This window comes from Zonotrichia albicollis, chromosome 19 (genome assembly GCF_047830755.1).
Source record: "Zonotrichia albicollis isolate bZonAlb1 chromosome 19, bZonAlb1.hap1, whole genome shotgun sequence".
NCBI lineage: Eukaryota > Metazoa > Chordata > Aves > Passeriformes > Passerellidae > Zonotrichia > Zonotrichia albicollis.
The window spans coordinates 6,452,275-6,478,339 of NC_133837.1; the positions used below are offsets into that span (position 1 = coordinate 6,452,275).

At 38.0% G+C, this 26,065-nt stretch overlaps 1 protein-coding gene across 6 annotated transcripts in view; it reads right to left on the bottom strand.

The window, feature by feature from the left end:
• The window catches only part of B3GNTL1 (UDP-GlcNAc:betaGal beta-1,3-N-acetylglucosaminyltransferase like 1), a 105,882-nt gene that overhangs the window by 60,827 nt on the left and 18,990 nt on the right, over nucleotides 1-26,065 (bottom strand). For 5 of the 6 annotated variants that reach the window (XM_026797678.2, XM_005494481.4, XM_074555259.1 and 2 more), the window contains one exon: nucleotides 14,838-14,933. In XM_026797678.2, the coding sequence (XP_026653479.2) occupies nucleotides 14,838-14,933 (96 nt within the window). Of the gene's footprint in view, nucleotides 1-14,837; nucleotides 14,934-17,259; nucleotides 17,279-26,065 lie in introns of those variants that run through there. The other variant, XM_074555260.1, reaches the window with a different exon arrangement.

The window sequence follows — 26,065 nt, forward strand, 5'->3', positions numbered from 1 at the left end:
GCCACACAATGCTGTTATTGCCTCTAACATTAATCTTCTATAGTTTTTCCTCAAGTAGTCTTGTTATAATACATCTTTGCTAGTTCTAATTCTCTAAAATATCTGTTCCTTTTTAAGGTTATATTTTGAAACTTATCAAAATTTGTTTCTGCTTCAATCTCTCTCTCAACAATGTCATCTCTATTCCATGGCCTTCCTAAACCAGTACACCTTGTATCAATCAGTGTTTGCATACAGATGAACAAAACTATGTGAACTTCCTGTTAAGTTTTAAGAATTCTTTACAAATCCATTTCTCTCATCAAGAGACTGGAAAAGATTTGACAATTTCCATTTCCAAGGTAGCCAAAACAGTATTGTTAATTTTGAACTCCTCTTGCTTCAGTCTCTTCCCTCCAATATCTCTCAGGACAACTTTCATGACTCCAGTGAGCTTCCCAATCCTTTTTTTTCCTATGGAGCCTCTGAAAACCAACCCACACCCACCACATTTCTTATCCCATTCCTGGCCTCTGGCAGCCTCACTCTCTGTTGGACAGAGCAAACCATTCCATTAAATTTGGGATATGCTCCAAAGGTTCACAGCAAGCACCCAGGAATGCTCTGTGTGTGTGTCTGGAGAGCACTTGTGCATCAGGGCTCAGAAATTCCATGCTGAGTTCAGCAAAAAGACTGCTGGACCTTGCAACAGCATAAAGAAGCTGTCAGGATGAGAGAGGGAAAGCCATTCATGCTTGGGGAAGTATTTAGGTTTAAAACGATTCATTTCTGGTGGAAAACAATCAAAGGCCAAGGAAAAAGAGGCATTTTGTTGTTTAACTGCATTCCAAAATATGCCTTTATTGATGGAACACAGAATGCTGGGAGGGAGTGTGGCTGATGGAGAGAAGTGGATGAGCACAGGGGATACAAAAAATCATCTGCCAAAGGAGGAAAAATCATGAAATGGACTGAGAGTGGCAAAGAGGCAGCAAGAAAACACAGAAATGATGGGGCTGAAGAGCGGCAGGACCCGCAGCCCCGTGGCACTGGACAGGCACCAGCAGGGAATTCCTGCTGCTCCTGGAGCTGTTTATGTTGCTGGGTGTGAAGGTCAGGCACTTACAGGCACTTAATGTCAAGGGACATTAACAAAGCCAAAACAAGATCTGACTTCTAAACTGACACTTTGTTTTTACTGACTTCTAATGAGATATATTTTGAAGGGTTTTGAGAGGGACAGGCAGCCAGAAGAATTCTTTATTAACCTAAGGGTAAGATAACCTTCTTTATTAACCTAAGGGTAGATAATTGCAATTAGCAGTGGAGAGAAAGGGTTAAACCAGTCAGTTTTGGCTAAGACAAACAAACAAACAAATCTTTCTTCAATTCAGGCTTAAAGGTTCTTATTTCTTCCAGAACTGATGATTCACAGATGTTTGGCATCTGCTGCACTCCTACCTAGAGAATGTGTTCTCTTTGTCATTACACATCTCCCAACACATGGATGGAGAACTCTCATCCCCTCCACTGCAGCCTGGATGTTCTTAAATATTCCTTACACATCTCTGATGGTGGAAATCAAGAACTAGGCACCTACAGGCGTGGATATATGAAAGCAGGATCTGCTTATCTACACCCAAGAAATGGCATTTTAGCTTAGTGCAGGTATTTAATTTGTGAAAGAATCTAAAAGCATCACCCTTCAATTAAAAGCAAGATTTTTGTTATGCTCATTGTTAGTGAAAATATTTAAAAAACCCCAACCTGGCAGTTAGAAAGGGCAAAGTGTGTCTGTTCCTCCTACTTATGATCAGGAAAGTCTCATGTTTACTGCATTATTCAGAAAATGTAGCTGTCACTGAGCTGCAGCATTTTACCAGTGCAAGATGAGCTGAAATTTTGGTCATTTTGTTCCAAAATGCAGAAGTTTTTGACCACATGAAACTAATTTTATATATGCCACTGATTCAAAACAAATTTTAAAAAGTTATGTGTTACTTTTGGCATCAAATTATTCTACAGAATCACAGGGATGAAATAACTCTGTTAAAACAGCTGTGCAAAGTACTCAAATGGTCTTGCTTTCTTCCTTTCCAATAAACCTCTAGCCTGCTTGGAAAGTCCTGTTTTTCCAGACTTCACTTTGGGAAGCTTATTTGGTAATCAGTCATTTTTCACAGGCACTGCTCTCTTATTTTCTAGCAGCTGTGTACATACAAATTTCCATAAAAACCAACACTTAAAAGATCAAATTTGGAGACTTGAAACCCGGTAAAGGAGGAAAGAATAACAGCAGAGCATAGGAGTAGTTGTCAAGATAAACTACAAATAGAAAATACGAAAGCAACATTTACCTATTTTCTCTTCAAAACCAAAAAAATGCATTAAATTTTCATGCTAATAAAAGCACATTTATGAGGAGTGTGTTTGAAATGAATTTGTGCCAGCCTTGTGACATTGCCCAAAAACATTAAGAAGAAGCACTTTTCCTAAATGCAACATTTAAAAATTCATTAACAGCAACAAATGTAGAGTTGTGGTCAAAAGATGCCCAAAGTTAAACCAGCTGGTGAGTAAATCACTATAAATCACTATAAATGGCACAAGATTTGCATACACAGCCTATATGGACACATGAAATCCAGAGCCCTCATTATTGGTAAATTCCTGACAATGAGAAGCCCTGAAATAACAGCAAATATTTAACAGCACTTAATGCCAGTACAAACACACATCTGCCCAGGAGGGCATGGCAAGACAATTCCTTGGCAAAGCAGGTCAAATTCAGACAGGCAGAGTTAAAACACATTTTAAAAGGTAATTCTGAAAGCCATGCCTGAATAAGGCTCTGGTTTTTGTAAAAGGTAAAAAAGTTACTTCTCTTTGCCAGTTGCTCACACATGGTTATGGATAGTCACAGATTTGAGTCCAAATAAGATTTTTTTTTAAAGGGTTTGACAGAAGTTAAAAAAGCCAAAACCTGTTATTTATATTATCATTAAAAACAGACAGTAAAATTTTTGGTTTGCTGATGCTGGTGACACTTCTACATTCTACAATCCCCAAAGTTGCCAGGAAAAAAAATTAACCAAATATATCAAATCCCAAATGGAAACTCAAACAACTTTCAGAAAATGTGAAGCAACAGCTTCACAGCTTGGTTTCAGAAAGAAGTTTATTTCCTTGTAAAATGTATTAGTTGTGTTTATGGAGCTCTCTGGTAAGAGGTCAGAACTGAGAAAAGATTCCACTTCAGGCTGTTCATCTGAAGTTCTACAGACAGCAACAATAAATCCAGTGTCACAGGGAGGGGACACAACATCAGGCTGCCTTCCTGCAAAACAACTCTTTAGCTTGGAATTCTGTGTAATTTTGGAAAGATTCTGACCTGGCCAGCAAATATTTGCCTATTGATCCACGATCAGACTGAAACAATGGACAGTTTTCAGGTAAATAAATTCTTTGGCATGACCCATTCTGGGTACTTGGTCTGACACAGGCAGCTTTAGGTTTTTACAGCAACTGTTAATTAGCAATCCTTAATTGTCCTGCCTTTAGAAGGCTCAGGGTGTACTGGCTGGGGCTGCTCCAGGAGTTCTTCTTCACCAGAACTTCCATCCTGGATGCATTGGCATCTTTCACACTAAAAATTTATATCTGTGAGCATTGTTTATGCATTATTCCTATCAAATCAGCACAAGCCCTGCCACAGCAGTGGCAGTTTGCCATCAAGGCTGAAGCTGTGTTATAATTTTCACTGGAGAGAAGGTTGAATTGAGTTCTATGTCTGGCTGCTTGCACCTGGTATCCTGCTATAAAAGGAGATTTTGGACTTCACCTCTCTTCAATACAGAACTTGAAACTAAAGTATCAGAGAACACATGCTTGCTACTGAGGCATGTAATTTCTTCCTTCCTCTTTATTCTAAAATTATTCACGTTACCTACTTGATGAAAAAAAAAAAAAAAGAAGCCCAGCAACCCAAGCTTTGAGTGAGATTCTTATCACAGGGACCCAGTTCTCAGGCAGCAGTGAAATGCATGCTGTCCTGTCAGACAGAAAATAATTTCTTGTTCCTGAATAACAAAACATGTATTTACTACAGATACTGTTGCAGCCATTTAAGAAATATTTTTATGCTTTGCTTTTGTCATTTTATCAATGCTCTATTTGTGTTCAATGGCATCCTGCATTGTACAGAGCAGCAGGATGACAGACCCAATCACTGCAACTTGACATTAACGTGCTCACATTCCATGGCTATAAAAGCCATGAAAGAGTGAATTTAATATATGGCAGAGCACCAGAAATTTGTTTTTGTTTGTTTCTTTCAAATTTTACAAACCATCTCTCTGATCCTGAATAGCAACCAGGTCCACAAAGTTTCCTCTCCTTCCACTAAGCTGGTTCTGTTCGTTCTCCTCTGACCATGGCCTCCCAAAGGACCAGGGATGATTTCTCCATCACTGCCTGCACCTGCCAAACTAGAAGATCAGAAGTACTTTGCAGACAAAAATGTTTCTAATTTTCCACCACTAATATATGATTATTTATACAGCTCTAGCAGCAAAGAGGAAAATGGAAATTCATTGAATATGGCATCAACAGCATCATTAATTCAACAAGCCCATTCAGTACAGAGACAAAATGAGCTACAGTAAAAATTCCTTTAACTACTGGGAAATTCCTATTTACATAAGCATGCCAAGCAGTGCTGACAACAGCAGAGGTACCCCAGATCACCTGCAACCATCAGAATTTTACAGAAAATGGCTCTGAAGGCAAAAGGATAACACTTCATCAAGTTTCATTTGCAGGAAATTGCTTCCATGTAAGTTACTGTGTAAAAATACATTCAAATTTGGGAGGGACTGTGCTTTAAATATGGTTCAAGCTAAAAGGATTAAAATGTGACATGACACAGTGGCAATTACTGCAGTAAATGAAAGGGTCAGCTGTTCTGTGCTTTCTGAAAGGAGGAGGCAAACATCTAGTGAAGAAACAAAATCCATAAAAAGTTTTCAACCCGTCATTTTGTATCAATGGACATAGATCTCTCAGAGCAGAACACTGAGCCTTCGAGCACCATTATTCTTTCAGCCCAGGGACAGAACCAAGGCCAACAAAAGTGACTTTGTACACTTGGACTGGGCTGCAGCCCCCAGGACCTGCTCGCGCTGACAGGAAATCGCCGCAGCCTCGAGCCTTCATCTACCCACGTGAACCACAGACCACAGACCAGCCTCTGTTCTCTCCTAATTGTCAACATCTGCTCTGCACAGCTATGAATAATTGTATGACACACAAAAAAAAAATCTCTCCTACTGACTCCAAAGGGTTTGTGTTTTTCTTTTTTGTTTCTTTTTGAAGTTTGGCTCCTAGGTTAAGATTTGCATTCTTCTGAAAGATGCCACTAAAATGGAATTCGGGGTGAGCAGGAAAAGCTGATGGTGTTGGTTATTCCTTTCTAAAGTCAGGTGGCCAAATAAATGGCAGTTGAGATGAAACATTATTTTCAAATATTGGAGAGAAATGGAGCACCAGCCCACTGGTGGAGGCAGCAAGCTCCATGAGAGGTAGCCGTGATCCCTCTGACTGCTTGATTCATGCCAAGTACAACAAACCTCAAATATCCCAGCCCTAAAAAAGTGAGGATGCAGATGTGCCAATGGACACATTCAGCATGACTTGAGTTTCAGTTCAGAGAAGAAACACATTTGAGGACAGCTCAGCAGCACTGCCATTTGAAACCTCCACTTTCCTGCTCTTTTAAGTGAGCCATCAGGGCTTCTAAGAGCGTCAAACATTTGAATGTAGCAGTTTCTAATTTATTCTCATTTCACAATCACATACTATGGCTAAAACTCCAGGGCCATGGCCATGCTACAATTTTAGATGGTCACTAGGCCTGGCTAAAAAGGGAGAGCAGAAAGGAAAAAGGGAGATGCACATCAGCCTGTCTGCAGCCCTCATTAGCAATGGGCCTCTCCATGAGCAGGAGAAGCAGAAGAATGGAAGGAGAAATAATTAAAGAACAAATCACAAGGGCAGGCAATCCTTGCCAGTGTAATTCTCAGACACTTTTCCAGGCCGGAACACAACGTGATAAGGTTTTCTCAACTGACTCCTGCACAAAGCAGAGGTTGACTGTTGGCTGCATTAAGGACAACACTAGGAAATAAAAAATCTTTTCTCCTTCAGCTGAAATACTCAGGAAATGCACAGAAGGAACAGAACACCGAGAACATAATGCTAAACATGCCTCTTTTAGTGTCTACACTAAAATGACTCCTTTATCTCTCCTCCTGGCTCCTGTGATAACAGAGCTGAGATTTCCCAGCTGTAAATGCTGAGACAGTTCATACCAGCCTGGGCTCGGTATCCCCTTGCTGGCCTGGCAGTGCTCCAAGTGAAGTGTGTAAAAGTGTGTGAGCACATGGACAGTCTGGCTTCTCTCAGAAACATTAAAACCCTTTTCAATTGCCAACCTGGTGACCAATTTACCTCCTTCCTCTGAGGCTTGATGGAGAGAGAGGATTTCATCAACACAGAACTGTTTTCTCCAGTATTTTATAGTCTGAATATTAAGATGACTATTCCTCTGCTACTTTCTTATGGGTGGTTACATTTCAATTTCTTCATTAAAAACTACTAAGCAATCTGCTCCTTGCAAAATGAATGGACAATTAAGGATGTGGTCAACTTGTGGCTCTTTTGTGAAGCATCAGGGGAAGACAAAATTATATGGGGGAAGAGATGAAACCAAGAATGAAGTGAGAAAGTGAAAGCTGTTGAGTGCTGCAACAGCCAGAACAATCAATTCCAAAAGCTGCAGTGGAAGAACATGGCAAAAATGAAACGTAACAACAAAACCCACCAAAGAAAATACAGAGTATAAGATCTGCCCATACAGTCCCAAAGTCCCCAGAATTACAGTGAAAAACCAGGGGGTTTCAGAAAAATAAAAGTCTGGGATGCATGCTCAAAATAAATTTCAATTGTCACTGAAACTATTAGGTGATAGTAAACACAAACTTGGACCATGGTTTTTTAGCTTTTTCCACATAACATGGCAAAGGAGCTTAAAAACGGGTACACTAGATGAGACAAATCAAACCAGAGGCAGAAGCATTTGTATAATATGTGCAACCTGATGTAGAAAAATCAAAAAATGTCCAATAACCAACACCCTCCCTAAAAAAAGGGAAAAAAAGGGAAAAAAAGGGAAAAAAAGGGAAAAAAAGGGAAAAAAGCAAGCTTAAGCTGCATTACTGACAACACACTTATTTTGTCTTTTGTCTAGATAAATTCTCCAACATTATAAATTTTAAAGTATTATTTTAAGTACAGTTTGAACTATTCACTAGACAGCAAGCAGTTTCTGCCATTTGTCTTTTCTACTTCATAAAATAATCATAACCCTGAGAATCATATATTCCTGATTATATTTATTTCATTCTGACATTATTACAGCATAGGTATGCAAAGAATTATCCAAAATAAATACAGACCTCTTGGCATTCTCTGAATTATACACCTGAAAATAATAATTCCTTTTACTATACAAACTTTCTGAACACCTATCTTTTATGTTGGCAGGCATGATTCAGATCCACTCCAGTAAACTCAACACCATAAATGAATGGTACCTAATTAGTCTAATAAAAAGAAGCCTAGTAACATCTGCTTTTTCTGTTTCAGTAGCTCTGAAGAAATCAAAGCAGTTTGCAGCAACTCCTAAATCCTCCTACTCTGCTTACCTGCAGCATTTGCTTTTATATATTTTCTATATTTTTGTATATATATTTGCAGCTCTGTAGTTTGTTATTGCAGCTAGCCCCAATACTGTTCCTTACCCTGACAGGCAGAAAGACAAAATCCATTCCAGAGGCTCCAAGCTGGGGGTCCAAGGCCCCTTTCCTCTCTTGAGCCAAGGCTGGAGGCAGCTCTTGGGGACACATTTTCATAAATAGAGTTTAGCTCCTATCTAAAGTGGAGAGGAGTCAGAAAAGGGTTAAATCACCTCACACTTATGTCTCCAATTGGGGATTTCTGTCAGTTATGCTGATTTGCTGAATTTCTCCAACTGTATTCACTCCATGCAGGGGTCGGCATTTTCCATACCTGCCCCTTGGAGGCCTCAGTAAAGACCAGCCTTTATTCTACCTCCTATACTGATATTTGCTGTTTCATTTTGAGGTTCTTTAAGGCATCAGTGGAACTGGAAATGCTGCTCACGTTTAGGATGATGAAATTGCCATAAGTGAAAATATCCATTTTTTATGAAAAAGGACACGCTGCTCACAGCTACATTGATCCAAGCTAATGCACTGAAAAGCTCACTGTAATTTATTTGCATGATTTCAGCTCAAGAAATTCTAATCACAGTCCATTTGGCCAAGACTGTAAAAACAGAATAAAAATCCCATGTCCTGTTTGTCACACTTGTACTAAGGAAAAAAATGCATAAAAACTGAATTACTCATTAAATCTGGATTCTTAAACTCCAAAGCTGTCAGATTGGACAATGACTCTGGCTTTTTTACAACACAGAAAGGAAAAATATAAATTCAAACCCAACAGTATAACATATATTGTTAATACTTGTGAGAGGATATGGTGGATGTAAATATTTTAAAACTCAGCTTCCTTAAGCAGTTAAAAAATCAGAAAAGCAACAACTACCATGGAGACAAATGTCAAACAGGGCAGGGTGAAGTCAGTATAAAAAAGTATTAAGGAACAAAATCTTGAGTGTGACAGATCAAATAGAACGGGCTTAACTCCTGCTCATACACAATTTTTAAAACAGTGAAAAGCTGTTCAGTGTGCAGTTACCAAAGAGAAATCTTTTTTCCTATGTATAAGGCTACAAGAGGGAGTTGCATTGCATATAAAATATATTTGAAATCCATACATTTTTATTACAGTAGAAGCCACATTAAAAATATTTCTCTTCTTTTTTGGAATCAGCACTTTGATTTTCAAATTCAAAGAAAGCAAATTACAGAAGTGAAGGGTGTATCAACTCTGTGCTCTCACATATGGATAACCAACTGAAAAATAAACATCACTGAGTTGGAAATGTCTGTTTGGAGTGGGCTTTTTGTTCTGAAAGGAAAAAAAAAGTTAGGGTTACTTCAATATCCTATCTATTACTTTAAAATAAAGACTGGATTTTGTCCCTCAAAAAGAGGAAAAAGTTCCTTAAACTACAAAAGGCAGTGATATTGAAGTGAAAGTGAAGCTTAAGGGTTGTTTATTTGGAAGTCAGCATAAGGACATCAACAGGATAAATATGGCAGATCAAACAAGAGCTAAGTGGAGCACTCAGAAACTGGAAATTATTAGTTAGCTCCATCCATGTCCTTAACTGCAGCTCTAAATGAACAAATTGTCTTCAATTTATTTTAACATCTTGCCCGATTTTTCAAAGTAATATTTAAGAGTATTGAGGAGACATAAATGGCAATAGTAACTTGGAAGGCAAATTATGCATTTCTGAAAATTCAGTCCTGGACAATTTCCCTTTAGACGTGGCATTACCTGTCCATCTCCTACATCAAATGTCTATTAAAATGGCATTTAGGATGCAAATCCTTATTGGTATAATTAATTACTAAAATTAATTAAATTATTAAAATTTAATTACTAAAATACAAGAAAATATCATCAGCTGAAGCAGCTTATAGCTCACGCAGAAATAGCGGTTTCCTACCGGTTTCATTTCTATGTCCATCAAAGTCATATCAGGCTTTTTCTGCCATACAAGAATCCGTCATGCTGTAATGCTGCATTCATCAAGAACATTTTGGAATAAATTCAAACTTATTGTAATCACAAGTCCCTTTTATACTAAATTACAATATTTCTGCTCCATTTTAACATTATCATGTATTATGAGCCACATTCCAGCCTTGTTTAATCATGCAAATTATCAGGCAAGATATGAAGAGGAAAAATACGAATTATTTAACACTCCTTCCCCTATGGGACACCTTTAAACTCATGCAAAACTGCACACACACAAAGCACAAGCTGTATACATTTCTGAATTCCAGCAAACCTGTTTCTAAGTTCAAAATATGTGACCCTGAGCTGCCTTTTCATAAAGCCTCACTGGGAAGTTCTAATTGTGCTTTGAGTTCACAGATGTGGCTAAGCCACTTCTCATTAAACTTTCTAGAATTCCATGAACCCTTTGACATGTATTTTCACATGTAAATATAAACACTGTCAAGCTTGTGAAACTTTGGTTCATTCTCCTCCAGACGAGAACAAGGATCAACCAACCACAAAAGGAAGAAGCCAGTTGGGTTTTTTTTTTTAATATGGTACAGGCTCAATCCCATAGAAATACCCATTCCAGATTACTGCTGGAATCTGCTGTAATAACCAGCAACTTTGGCTTTTTCACTCAGCAGAAAAACATCAGGGTTTCACTATTAATGCCACATTTTTAAATAATATGGGTCAAGGAAGAGGAAACAGTGATCAAAAAAAATCCCAAGGAAGTGTTGAGTATCTTTTTATTGAAAGACAACAAACACAAGTGAGCCATTAATAGTGGCAAAGATGGGGGGAGGGAGGGAGGGGGAGGGTGGAGGGGATTTCAATCAGCCTTTTCATGTTTTATTCATTCTTAAGTAAGAAAGCCTTTCCCTCTGGCCAGTTTTTGCCTTTACTAACATAACCAGACAACAGGCATTGCATACATCCACTGTCAGATTGCTGCCTTGATTATTATTTCAGTTGTGACACATGGACAGCCAACCCAAGCACTAATAAAGTGGAATTTTCTGTCTGTAGGTAGACAAAAAAACAGCTGCTGTAAGCCAGAGATATTCAATCCTTGGTCCACCTGGAAAATTCATCCTACTTGCAATCTACTCCCACCACTGAGAAGTTCCTGATTGAGCCACACGATGAAAATGGAATATTGAGTGCACTGAATTGATGGAAAGAAAAGGTCAGCCATACTGTCAGGTCCTTCTTGCCTTTAAAAAAAGCTGAACACTCTGACTCCACCACAATGCTGGAATTACTGCCAAATTAAGCATCTGTAGTAAATGCTGATTTGTAGCATGAATCTTTATCAAATATTAATTAAACTCAAATAAAGCACGACTTAGTAAGTAGAAAAGCAGTTTTTAAAGCTGTCAGTGAAATGTAACAGGCATCTTTTAGAGCACAGAGACGTGTGCTATGAAATATAAATTATTGCTCTTCTTTCAGGTGGTTGGCAGAGATTATTGCTGGGAACCACAAATCACCTGTGACAATTTCCAGATTTATCCAACACCAAGAGCCCCAAGATAACCTGCAAAACCCAGCATGCATCAGGAAGTCATACAGACACTGTCACCCAGAATCACTGAGGCTATTTCAGACAGTTATTTATCTACATGAGCTACTTATCTCCAGTCCAGCCTTATCACCCACAGGCCCTTCCTTTTGGCACGAGGCTCCTCAGGAGTCACTCTGAGTTTGCTGCCTGCTTCCTAAATCAAAAACCACGTGAAGGGGTGGAAATGTCTTGTCTTTGAGGAGGAAAAAATGGTAGGTGAGGTGGGATTGTGCTTCAGGCTGCACAGAATACTTCACAGGCTGAAAGACTAAACTAACCCAAAGCAGTGAGTGAACAGATGTGGTCATGAACTCAGCTCTTTTACTTACAGTCCTCATAAATATTTGTGCAATTAATCCAACCTTAAAACCATCCAGAACTTTTCACTTACACAGCCCAGTAAACATTTCCAGTGTAAAAGAAGGGCTGCACGATCAAACCTCAGGCACATTTACAAGCACAATTTGGACTCAGATATCCCACTGGATTTGTTTTAATCTACATTTTTTTCCACTTACTTCAACATCAAAACAGCCAGTTCTCTTAATTTGTTTGCTCATTTTCTTCCTGTACCTGTCACTGTGATCTGCACTTACTGAACAGTTACAATTATCCTTTTTTATTTGTTTTTTTTTACTCTTGGCCAGAAAGAGCAAGTCTTCAGAACACATGTATTTAGGGTTTATATCAGTATACCCATAAAAGTGTGGTTTGCTCACCTGCCATTTATGCAGAGGGTAACACTGCAGAAGCAAATATTGATCTTTGAAAAAGTAGCTTTTTCATCATCATGCTCTCTTTGTACTCTCTCACTCCCACCGCACTCTCTGAAATTTCACGCATACCATAAAATATCTTTGGAATGTTACAGTATAATTGTTTAGAGAAACATTTAATGGATGAGTAAGCATCAAGAGGCCAGGGCTAGGGGAAAAGTTAAAATGCTGGCAGCATTTTGTATTGAAAGATCTTCTCAGCATGAGGAACTGGGGATGGGCATTTGATCCAAAAATCTGGTATTGACTCAAGGAAACAAAAAACAAACCAGCATCCAGCACAGAGGTGTCTGAAGGCACTTCCCAAAACATCTGTGTCCAACCACAGCTCCCAAACCTGGCTCTGGGCACTGCCCAGCAGAGCAATCCAGGGCCACAGGAAATTATTTGATCAATAACATAAACATTTTGATAAACAACATGATCTTGACAATTGGCTGTTTTTTTCTTTTGGAATTGGTCCCTTGGTTTCCCCATTCCCAGCACAAATAATCTTCATGTGCATGGTGTGGAAACACAGCAGAAGTGACTGGAAAGAGCTGGGCACTGAGTACAGAGGCAGCTAAAAAAAAGCTAAACGTGCTTTCACTACAGGAATCTGCTGCAGATTTATTTAATTTATAATGTGCTGTAAATTAAAGCAAATTTTCCTCAATTCCCTGAAGGACTGCTCCTCTCAGAGATTCTGCAAATCCATTAGCACAGGTCCATCATTATAGATTTTTTGGGGTTTATGCACTGAAGAGAGTCTAAAAAAACACAAAATAAAGCATATGATATGGATAGATGAGTGGGACCTTAGATAATTGATTCTAATTGATTCATATCCTGATTAAATTATTAGAGTACAGCTGAAATGGCTTTTACTCCCAATTCTTCCTCTGTCCCACACTGTTTTAAGTAAGAAAAAGCAAAATAATTATGCCCCTATGCGAACTGCTAATTTGAAGACTACAAAAGCAGAAGTGCCACGTGCTCACAGAAACCAAGCAGCTCTTTTAGCTCCAAAGCTGGGAAAGCCAAGGTGCCCCAGGCTCGTGTCACAGCTGAGGTTTGACAATTGGGCACCTAAAATCTCCCTCAAGGGGAGCCTGTGGTGCTTAACAATATGTGAGCTGGAGCTGGTGCAGCACAATTTCTCCAAAACTTCAGACATTCATGGAATTCTCAGAAATCTACTGTCTTTGAGGAACTTCTGTTTCTGCATTCAGCTTAGTGGGGAACAGGTAGTACGATAAAAATAATGAGGAACACACAAATAGTGTGAATCTATAAAGCTCATCTTGTTAAACTCATTAAATACCACAAGTTCTGCTGGTTCCAAACACAATGTTTAAACCAAAACTGCTAATCTACCTGTAAATTGTATGATTCTAAATTATATGGAAAAATAATGCATTTATTAAGGTTTTAAGAAATATTAGTATCATGTAAGATTGCAAGGGACTTCCTAGGTCATCATATTTGCATCCTACTGTTGGAAACACAATATTAAATAATCTCTTACAGAACACATTGATTCCCATCTTATTTAAAACAAGGGTTTTGGTTTGGTTTTTTTTTTTGCATAATCTCAAAATCAGAATATTTGTTTTAATTTTCCACTTAATTAATCAAAGATTAAGTGGCCATTTAGCTGAAACACTTCAGATTGTGTAGGACAAGCTTTTACATCCTCAAGCTTTTCTTTCTTTTCACCAGAGCAATAATCCAGATGCTGTCAGATAAATACACTGGTTTAAATCTGTATTTTTTCTAATGCCACACTCACAGGCAAATCCAAATATTCCTTGGGTAACTTTTTCTGTAATTACCCTGCTTTGGTGAATTACAGGGAGCTGTAATACCACTGACTTTAAACAAGGTCTGCAGATTACTCCTTGTGTTACAATGACCATAGTGGGGCCTGCCAGTGTTTTTTTGGAGTTAAGGCATAATGGAGTTTATAATGAAGTCTAACAAATAAGGATATGTTAATCTTTTCAACCACTTAAATTCAAGGAAATCAAAACCAAATGTCTGTCTAACACAGCATCCCAAAACCCGAGCCCAAATACTTGGATCTCACAGCCTGCTGGGATGTTTTCTGCAAACCATCCATTAGATTTCTTATATTCTGTACAACATTCCTCCACAAGCTGGATTGATTTCTTCCACAGCTTAACTTGTTTTTGCCAAAGTCTCTTTTAGTCTCTATTTTAGTTCAGCATTGGCCTCCTGCCTAATGAAACAACTGTTCTTTATGCCAAAAACTGTCATCTTCAGTTGCACAAGATGCATCTCACTTACAAACAATGTATAATGAGCCCAATGTTTAATGCCTGAAGAACTGCTGCTTTAAAATCATCCCAAGCAAGACTTAAACAGATACAGGAGTGGTCAGTACTTTGGGTGGGAGAAGGACTATTCTCAAGAAAGATTTTTTCCCCCCTTTTGTATCGAAATCCACTTTTTGAAAAGAAAACCATAATTTTAGAACATGAAAGCATATGTAGTAACACAGGCAGTGAGACGTGAGGCTCACTCCAAACCTGAAAGCTTCATTCTCGCTCAGGGTGAGGTCATTGCTCTGTAATGATCACCTGCACCACAATCTTGGCTTCTCTTGAACAAACTATGTTTAAATCTGATCACCTTAATAAACTATCAAGTGATGGGCTGAAAAAAGTCCATCCAAATAAAGCTGTTATGCTGTTTTTCTGTAATTTCAGAGCCAGCTGAAGCAGAGATACCTGTGTAAGGAGCTGTTCCTGGCTGAGGTTGTTGATCCAGCGAGTGTATCGCTCAGTGGAGTCCAGTGGCTCTCTTCTCACTTGGCAACCAATGATCTAAAGAAGAATTACACAAATCCCCTAGGTTAAACTCTGTACACCCACGTGGCAACAAAACAGTATCACAAAATAAACATTCAGGACATGGCAACTCCAGGAATTATCTACACAGTCCTTACTAGCCCCCTTCTAGGTTCATAAGGTAATATGGTACAGTTGCTCTGTTCAAACGTTAAATAGTTACAGACTTTAAAGGTCTCTAGGAAACACTGAGGACTATCTTTACAATAACCTCCTTTTTGGGAATATTGGAATAATTTTGGTTGAAATTTTCAAAGGAAATTTTCCACAGGCAGACATCTAGAATGCAAAATTTCAACTAAAAGTTACTTCACCAAATGAAAAGTGGAACTTGAGTAACACCAGACTATCCTGCCAACAGTCCCATAACCCATAATACCCCTCATTATTTTCAATTAATATAAAATAAGCAAAATCCCCTTCATTCTGATTTATTTTGTTCATGGCAGAACAGTGCAGACACCTGATTTTAATTTGGTCACTGAAGCACTGTCCACCCATGTAAGCAATATCTCCAAATCTAATACTCTTCTGTAGCTGTAGGGGTTAAATATGAATTTTAATATTATTATGCCAGTAGGTGATCAGAAAGCTTCCAATATGTATCAGAGAATATCAGCAGGATCACATGTATGCACAGACACACATTAATGCAATTTCATAGAACACTGAATGTTCACAAATCTCTGATTAGAGAAGGAAAAAGCTGAGAAGAACCCCAGGAGTGTGACTGGACAGAACTCTGCTGTTTGCTCCACCTGAAATCTGCAGTCTATGAAAAACCTTCAGGGTATCACAGGGCTTAATAATTTATGCAAAGTATAAACTGTTTTATACCAAGTGTTTTATACCAATTACTGCACTCCCATCATGGTGTAACTCTCCATTTCTCTTCCTGATTTTTCAGGTGCTTCCCACTGAGGATGTGTTTGTCCACTCAGAACTAACACCACAGGTTTTTAGTGTTTCTGAACACTAATTTCTGATAAGTTCTGTTCAAGAACAGGTGGGAAACCCCCTTGGTTTATTTTCCACCCTAAACATTCATAAATCTTCCAGGTGTCTGTGTTTGCAGGGCTTTAAACTGCTCAGAGACTGAGCAGCCAGGGCAGAGCTCTGCATGTGCAATTGTGAATACTTTTGATGTGGGAACAAAAACACCATGAGAAGATCTTGCTGGGGGACTGCTGGCAATGAAACATCACAATTTAGAATATGATTAAATACAATCAAAATAATAAGCATGGAGAAAAAGAAAATGTTATTTGCTTATCCCAGAAGAATAAACCAGAATGTCTCTGAACTAGGAAATGTTTCCTCAATGACAACAACAAATTACTGTGGAAAACTTCAGTTTCATCCTAACTTAACCCTCACATTACAGCTGAATAAAACAAAGATATTTTCAGAAGGTTAACCTAAAATTCTTTTACACTGAACATTAATTAGAAGAGTTCATAGAGATAAAAACATGCAAAAGTCATGTCAGATGTAGGTCTATCCGGTGTGCAAGGATGGTTTTATTTAAAAATAGAACTCTTTCTAGTATTCATTAATCAAAACCTCATTAGCCTTCTCTTGCATATCCTAAGTTTTTCTAACTTTCAAAGACACTTTACAAAATTCTGCATAAAAGGTAAAAGGGAAAAATTATCTTTATTTTATATCTCAAGCTATTCTATAACAGCACAAGATGGACACAGTTTCTTTATTTAGAGTCACAGTGAAGCCGAACAGATACAGAATACAACGAGCTTTCAAAAGGTGAGAGATTAAAAAGGAGAATTTCAAATTTGTTTTTCTGAAAACCTGTTTCTCAATTGCAGCCACGTAGGAAGTGCAGTCATCTCTTTCCTGGCAGCTTGAAATTTAAATTAGAAGCAGAGGACAGAGTTTCACATTTTTATATTCATTTCTGAGCAGACTGATAATTTCATAAATGCTGTTGGTAATTTAAGCAAACTAAAGCAAATGTTGAATCCAGGTGCTCAGCTAAAGGACTGTAATTCCCTGAAGAACAACTGGTTCAAATCCCAACTCCTCCCACTTGAAGAGAAAATTGAACAGGTTTGATCAATTATCTGTCCACACACGAGGAGAGGTGAAGGCAGACAGCAGTGCCATTAAATCGGATCCTAACAGCTCTTTTCTGATTATACATCACTGTTTGTCATTTCTAGAGTTTGACTTCAAGTCTTAGCCAAAATTCCCTCTTTTTTTCATCTAGCCACACAGATAATTCCACTGCATGCTCCAATTTCCTTCTCTCAATTTTAACTCATCACACTGGTTCTGTACTTACTGTATTTCACGTCTCACAGCGCTTTGAGCCTTTTGGAACTGAAAAAAAAGTAGGTGAAAATCCTCATCAAATAAAGTTGTTATTTAGGAATTACTGGTATTGCAGTGAGAAAAATCAATGGGTTACATTGAATTTAGCCATAATTTGGAGCACAATCTTTGGAAATGTAACCCTGCAACACAACAGGAAAATAGCTGCAAGCTCATTAACAAAGTTCACTGCTGTAGGAAGTGCTGTGTTTGCACTCCCCTCTGCCCTAAGAGCTGCTTTCTTCTCATTTGCAGAACCACCACCACACAAAGCCACTTTTATCATCATTTAAGAAGTTTGTTTTACAGACAAATGTGAAAATTGCCACGATGCAATCAGGTTCATTTCCAGATCCTCAGCCCAGCAAATCCCCCACCTCTGTGCCCTTCAGCTGCGCCATTCCCTCCCAATGGGACTCTGACTCGTGACTGGGATTTCTGACTTGTGCCCGCAAGATAAACACCACCAAGCTGAGCCTTTGATTCAGCATCTGCAAAGCCCAGCTCATGTAACCAGCTTCTTTCACACAATGAAAATCAGATTATTCAGAGCACAAACAGCTTCCTCCAGCTCCCCTTTGTGTAAGGTGTGGCAGCACAAGCAACTGCACACTGGTTCCATTTCCTCCAAGCCACACAGAGGTTTTATATTCACTGAGTATTTCCTTAGAGCTTTCAAACTGAAGTGAAAAGTTTTTCACTGTTGCTTTTCTCATAACATTTCAAATACTTTGATAAAAATCTTTCTGGCCTGTATTACACCCATCCCTTCCAACAAACTCTGCATCAAAAATAGTCTTTTCAGTGTTTTGAGTATCTGTTTCTATGCAAAAATAGAGTTCATCCAAGTTTTAATTTTTGATCTAATTAGACAAGTTTGTTTCTATTATTACAAACTCAGGAGAGTGGCATACCTGTACCTAGGCATATACCTTACCTACAAGTAATACTAATATTGCATTTCAGCAAGTTTCCAGTAGGAATAAGAAGCCTATTGCATTTATTGTATATATTGCATATACAGTAAATGCAATAGGCTTCTTATTCCTACTGGAAACTTGCTGAAATGCAATATTAGTATTACTTGTATAATTAATATTCTATATTATTTTTATATTAATAATATTAATATTACTTGTATAGGAAACAGTACCATGAACAATGAGTAACAGAAATTTCTGGCTCATAGCAAAGGACTATGGCAGTTCAGGAAAAAGTGAAATTCTCATCAGGGCAGAAAATCCTTTCTGTTACAACAGCAATAAGGCAATTTTCTTTCTAGACAGATAATTACTTTTTTAATGTATTAAAGGTAACTTAAAGCTCATTTAGCTTTTTATTTAATTGCAATCAGCATTAGTGTCTCTGGAAAAAATATAAAAGAATTTATCCTTTATGGCAGCAAGAAACAGTAACAGGAAGAACAGTAAGAGCACAAAATAGGAGATTTATCTTAAGTACCAACAATTACATACACTAAAAGGCAACACAAGTAAATTTTAAAAACAAAAGTGGCTTAAAGTGAGCTCTGTAGGGAAGAAGTGGCCAAATATAGGATCAGTTTATGGCCCTACAGTGCTGCTTCACCAAAAGCTTCCACTACCTTCCAGTTCTGCCTAGATGGTCTCAGACAGCAGTAAAAATGACATTATTGGTCTTTATTTAGGCACCTGAATCTCTTCTGTAATAACTCCACCACTTCTCACAATTAGAAGTGGAGTTAATGAATTGTACCTAAATAACATTATCAGAATGAATGTCACAGACATGTTCTTTATTCTATTGCATTGAAAACATCTTCAGAGAACTATAAAGCCAGAACAACAGGAATATGATACCACTAAAGCAGTACAAATAACAATAACAAAAATAACTCTGAGGTTCTCCAGGTCACAGCACCCTGGAAATCAAAATCCAACGAGCACATTCAGTAAATTCAGAGTTATGTTCATGTTCAGAGGAACTGGGCAGGATTATTACACACATTACCAAATCCTGCTTAGAGCCAGCTCTAGTCACTGTGCTGTGAGGTACAGAAGTGTCCTGTGAGGTGAAAAAAGAGAATTTCAGTCCCATGTGTGACATGTGCAGAGCCCAGCGCTCTGTACCCAGTCAGACATGTCAGAACTCATTCCAACTTTCACCAGTGGTTCTGAAATGCAATATTCAGGTGGAGATGTTTCTTAGTTTCATCATTGTGGAGTTTTATGTTTTGCCTTGCACGTTCAAGTGGAAAAGGAAGCGGGAGAGGAAACAAAAGTTTAAATGAATCGGCAATAATTAAAACCAAGGCGTTTTCTGCAGATGTGATGTTTTTGAGTTTTTAATCACTACAGCTTCCTTTACCACAAACAATCTTCCTTATTCAGGAGGCAGCCTATGTACTAAAGAGGAAATGAGGATGAAAAAATAATTGGTCTTCAATTTTATCCCAATCTTTTCCACCCTTGTTTTAAAAGAAGAGGAAATGAACAAAGACAGGCAAAAGCACAAACTCCCCACAAGGCAGTGGGCACTGGATGTACAAACACACCCAGGAAATTCTTCATATAATGTATCTTCTCTCAAGGAACTTTATTATTGAAACAGTTATTGAAAAAATATCCATTTTAGCATGAAAACCCCATGGCTTTTCTGTACAAAATAAATACAACTTTCAAAGGTTATACAAAGTACAGAACTCGATTCCACATTCTGAGGAAGAATGTGCAGTGTTCTGTTTCATTTTAGAAATATGACAGAATGATATAAACCTCCTTGAAGAGAATGTCATTAAGTACTTAGTGATGCTGTAATTAGAAAAATCATAACATCTGATCCTAGATAAAGTTCAGTGAAATGAAGATTATCCAAATAACAAGTAAAATAGGGAGGATTATCTCAAGGGCACAACACCTTTTTCCTCAATATGCCTCTTTCTGAGAACACACAGATGGAAAAATCCTAAAATAAAAAGCTAATAAGAGTTAATTTTTTATTATAAATAAATTGTATTAAATAACTCTTATAAGAGTTACCTTATCCTGAATGTTTAAGAGCAGCTCTAGTTCAGGAAGCCCACATCTTTTGTCTGAAGGAAAGGTACATGTCCCCTCTGTTGTCTCCAAACCCTACTTCAATTATTTTTATTGAAGTAATTTTATGCAGTAATTTCCTTTAAGAAAGATTTGGTGATCACTATTTAATGCAATTAAAAAGGAAAAATAAACTAAAGAAATATTTTTATGTGGTTCAAATCTTCCCAAAAGTATATACTGCAGGAAGAAAGTAGTAAAATGTGTTTCCTCTCCCAATAATTTCCAAGGGAGGAAATTGTTCTTCAAAACATGACGCCTGTGAGGTAATTTGCATTAGGTGTAAATATACAAAATACACCCTGGTGTATTTAAAACATGTTTTAGAAATTATAAAATATGTTGATATTGCTGAGTCCCCAAAGAAGCTTTTGGTCAGATGAATATCCATTTCCACAGATGCTTCTATCTTGGAGCAATCCATTTTTAAGAACACCTGTTCCACATTCTACTTGACCCTAGTTCAAGTCCAAAGTCCACAAAAGGATGTTACATGTTCATTTTCAGCACATAAAACGAGAGTAATCAAAAACCAAGGAAGTCTGAATTTTCTTTAGTGAATTTATATTAAAAATAAGAAATCATGGTGTAATCAGAGCAGCCCAGCAGATCATCACAACACAGGAAGATTTAAAATATGTTGTCACACATGTGAATTCATGAAGTTTGAACATGACATTTTGGGGAAAACTTCAAGTAATTATCTAATTTCTTTTCTCTGTAGCTTCATAAAGTCTCATTGGATTGCAATAGTTATCACCTCAGCAGAATGTCTAAACACCAGGAGGAGGGAATCTTGATTTTCAAACATTTTATGCTTCAGACGTAGTTTTAAAAATGAAATATGTTTCCATGAATGAAATACATTACAGTCAGTCTTTCATGAATATCAAACTCCAGTAATCACAATCATTTGATGGTGTTATTGGCATGTGGAGGCCATTTTAAACACAAATTTAATTACAAAGTTGTGTCGGTTGGGCTGTTTCCCATTTGGGGTATTTGATTAAATGTAGAACAGACCTAGGCTGACATCGTGACTTTGAAAATGCTCTGTGGCTTTTTCCAGAAATACCAAATTAAAAAAGATCTTTAAGGAAGCTGCCTAATAAAAAGCAAAGACACAGCTGAATTCCAGCAGATCTGGCTGATACACATGGAAAGGCCTAATTACCAAAAATGTAAAAATAATACTCTCACATGGTCAAAGAAAGAATTTTCATATTCTCCAGTGCAAAAAAAGAAAAGAAATGATATTTTTTCCTCTAGACATACTCCAATGTCACCCCTTCTGACAAAACCTTCAAACAACTGCTGCTTTAGTTTCTACTCTCCAAACCAAGACAGATTATTGAAAATAATAAATTATTTATACATTATATATCATTAATAAAAATTTCATAACTAATAAATTAATAAACTATGAAATACTTATATATATAATATTATTATTTATATATAATTAAAAATTCCTTTTAAAAGCCTCTAATGACAATTTCCTAAAGTGAGATCTGTAAATGTTTTTATAAGTATCTATATAGGGTAGCCTTAATTCAGAGTTATATTTTCCATATGCTGGAGAAGAATGTACAAGACTTGGTAGTTTGATAATTGTTTGCAGTAAAAGGGAACTGAATATAAAAAAACTGCTGACCAGAATAATTAAGACTAGTTCATGAAAATATTGCTCTGAACATAAAAAATCAACTGATGCTGGACAATCAACAGCTGCATGTAATCACCTCAGGAATATAATCTCATTTTCCTTCTGTCTATACCAGATCTACTCAGATCTACTCAGCCCCTTATTGGAGCCAATTCCTGCTAAAAGGTTCATGCAAACAAATTGGATTTGTCATCCAGGACATGACAGCACTCAACGAATGTCTCTTCAATAGCTGTTGGATGAATTAATTCTTATATCAAAATTATCTCCACAGGCAGTGCTTGCTGGGACAGGCCCGGGCAGCTCCCACTGATCTGTCTCAAACCTGCAGAGTAAGGGAGGCACAGGGAGAGCTCTGCAAATTAACTAAGGAGAAAAAAAAAGATTATTTAAATTAACTAAGGAGAAAAAAAGACTATTTAAGTTCTATGTAAATAAAATTTTAATCGACCTCACATCCAAAATAATGCATTTATTAAAGGAAAATCTGCTAAGCTATAGGGCACAACAGGAGGACAAAGAATTTGGTAAAATCTGGACTTCAGAATTAAAGACACAGAATGAGAGAAGATCACCAACAACCTCGCTGAACACAGGAAGGATGCAAATTAAATAGAGGTACAGAACTGAATTTAAATGGAGCACAGAGAGGTAATATTCAGTATTATGTAGTTCTGCTTTATGGCAGTTTAACAAAATCTCACAAACACTGTTTTTCACACCACAAAGTTACAGAATCAAGTGGATCTGATCATTTTAGCCACAAGAAAAGAATGATATGACTCAAACTAGTGCTCTCTGTAAGCAGAACACTCTCCAAGGGAGGCAGGAAAAAACAGTCTTGCTACTTTCTAACACATGGCAGAAAGGTGTGACAGGTCCCAACAAGCAGAACAGCACAGGGTACAGTGACATGAAAAAAAATCTATTAAATTGTAACTTTCAGAATTAAAAAAATATATGTTTCCAGACCAAAAGGGGAAAAAAAATCCTCTTAACTTCTAAATGTAGTTAATTGGTGAAGTTCAGGGGTGGGAGGGAAGCAGCCAATGCCTTTGGCCCAGAGCTGTGCCCTAAAGAAAGCAGCTCAGTTCTCATTCATTTGCTGCTTTCTCGAATTCCTTGGCCAATTGTGCAATATTTGTTTCAGCTCTCCCAGGGCAGGTGAACAGGTCTGTGAGCCACCAGCTCCCCTGTGCCAGCCAGGAATTGTTCAATTCACTCAATCCCATCAACTACCTTAGAGTCACATTAACCATCAAAGATATGCAGAATTCAGGCAGTTGGTGAACACAGGCAGATAATCAACAGATAAAAATGGCTTTAGGCACTGCTGCTCTTGATCTCAAGCCAAGCTACAGAATATGCCAAAAATCTGCTTTAGAGATGCAAAATAGTGAGAATTGCTCATTGAAGAAATGCAAATGTATATTCATGCTCTCTCACACGCCCAGGTATCCTACCTGTTTGAGACAGAGGATTGCAATTTCACAACAAATAGAAAGGTGTTCGTTGTGACACTGCTACAGATCCACCTCCCAGTGAGCCACAGAAAACAAAAGGAGATGTTCTTTATTTCTATTTCACACATTCTCACTCCAGCTGTTTTCTCACTGAGGAAGGGGACACTGAGGAAAAGTTTAGTTATTTTATAAGCTCTTAAATTTTACTCAATGTCTTCAAGATCATTCCCAGGTCCAGAGATTCTCCTTCAGCATGCCCAAAGTAGGGGCTGCTGGAACATCCATCAAAAAGACAAGGAGAGAGCAGATCCAACTGACATCCCCTCTCTCCTTGAAACAAAAATCTTTGAGGTAACACAAAATCAGAGGGTAACCCTGTTGAAATTAAATAACAGAATTAATGAGAGGCAGAGTGAAAGACTGCACAGTGTGTGTGATTTGGGAAATAATTTCCTGGGCTACTCCAAACTTAGAAAGTTGTTCTGTAGAACACCGTACATACACCAGGTTGGAGCTCCAGGAGAGCACAGAATGAGATATGAAGGCATGATTTTTTCAGAATTAAGGGAAATAGAAGCTTGAATCCTCCTATTAATTAGCTGCCAACAAAGCATACATGTTTTGTGGTTGGTGAATAAGCAACACCTGGCTTATCATGGATAAATAAAACCAGTATGATGTCCCTGAGCTTCACAACTGCTAAAAGTAGGGATTTGCACTGAGCCTGATATTTCTTAAGCAGAATTTAAGAATTTGTAGCATAAATACACAGAGTCTCAAAAGCTTGCGTCTTCTGAGAGTGTCTATTTACAGAATTCATGTCAGGGGGACTTGGAGGTGATGTAAAATAGTCACCAGAGGACAAGGTGACAGCAGTTGTGCTTCAACAAAAAGCACAATGCATTAGTGATTTGTATTTTGAGATCCAAAATCCTCCACTCTGAACATTTCCAAGGTCAGAACAGTTCCACCCTCAAGCCTTATTTTTAAAAAGTGTCCCAGATAAGAGCAGCTTAAGAGAATAGAAATGAACTCACTCTTTAAAGCACAATTAAGGAGTCTCTGATCCAGGAAATGAGACACAAACACTGCTGCTGTTACCTCAGTGTTCCAGCACCTGAACCTGGGGCAAGCTTCTTGCTTTTTCAGAGACGGAGACACAGGTTTCTTTAAAGAATAATTTGTTGGGAAGATCCCAGAGGCATCTGATATCTTTGGTTCTGCTGTTTAGTAACCAGGCTTCAAATCAGAGCAAGGCAATTTGCATTTAAGAGTAACACAAAAGGGGAAGCACCTCAGGGATTAATTAGGATCTGGGAGATTTCTCTTGGTGGGCAAAGTTGGAGACTTTTCCTACCTGTTGATCAAAAATAACAACAACAGCAGAATGAAGCCTACAATAGGCTGATCTTCAAATCTGACTCCCAGTAACAATCAGCAGGACTAGGATTAGGAATGACATTTCTGAAAGTATATTGAGACTGCATAAAGTCAAAAATCCAGGTCAGGAGAAGTTGCAAAATAGTGGAAAGTGCGAATTCTGCAAATTAGAATTTCAGGAACAAACCAAAAAAGCTCACTGCTTCACAGGCATTTCTCAACCTTCTGCTTTTTGTTTCAATTTTTTTTCCCCTCCACCTACTCTGGTTTATCAGACTGATTGAAGCTAGGCCAGAATTTCAAACACAGAACAAAACTTCATTCAAACATCCTCAAATATCTTCCAAGGCCAGAAAATTGAATGGCATGATTATTCTGAGGACAGCAGAGAGATCATTCTTTAAGAACAGAAGTCCACCCTGCCACTGGTCAGTAGATTTGTGACCAGGCCAACTTTTCTCAAAGTTGTTGAGGGGCTCTGCGCCAGACTGATCTATTTGCTCACTAGAAACAGGTGGATGTGCTCCCCTTTCTCCTTCAGACCTTTGAATTAGAATTCTGTAAAATCCAACGTTAACCAGCAGGTCACACCTCACCCAGACATCCCACACATTTTCTGTACCTGTAACATGGAAAATGTGCTGGCTCTGGTGGAAACAGAGTTAATTCTGACCATGCCAGCCCCTCCAGTGCTGTGTGCTGGTAACACACCAGTGCTCTCAGCCTTCCTCCCAAGGATCTCTCCAACATTTCCCCTCTCCACAAGGCTGAGTGAGGGTGGGCGAGGCAGTCAGATCCAAACTGAACAAAGGACTTGCTCCTTTTGCTTTTAATAAAAAATAAATTTTTTTTGGCCCACAGGTTTTTCCACCTTCTCTGTCTCCCACCACCCCATCCTTCTGAAGAGAGACAGAACCCAGCCAAGGCAGGGCCACCACAAACAGCAGACTGAAACAGGGCCATAAATCCACCTGAATTTGGAACATGGCAGCAACAGGTTTGTGATGCTTAGAACAGATCATAAAGGCCCTTCAGTCTGCTCAGGTCCTCTTTATTACTGGTTTGATTGTCATTTAATAGCTCATATTGAGGATTGTTGGGCACTAAAGGATAACAGAATATAAACAAAACAGTTGAAGTACTTCCTAAAAAGACTACAAACCGTTTAGTTGAATTTAGTCTAACTAAAAAAGT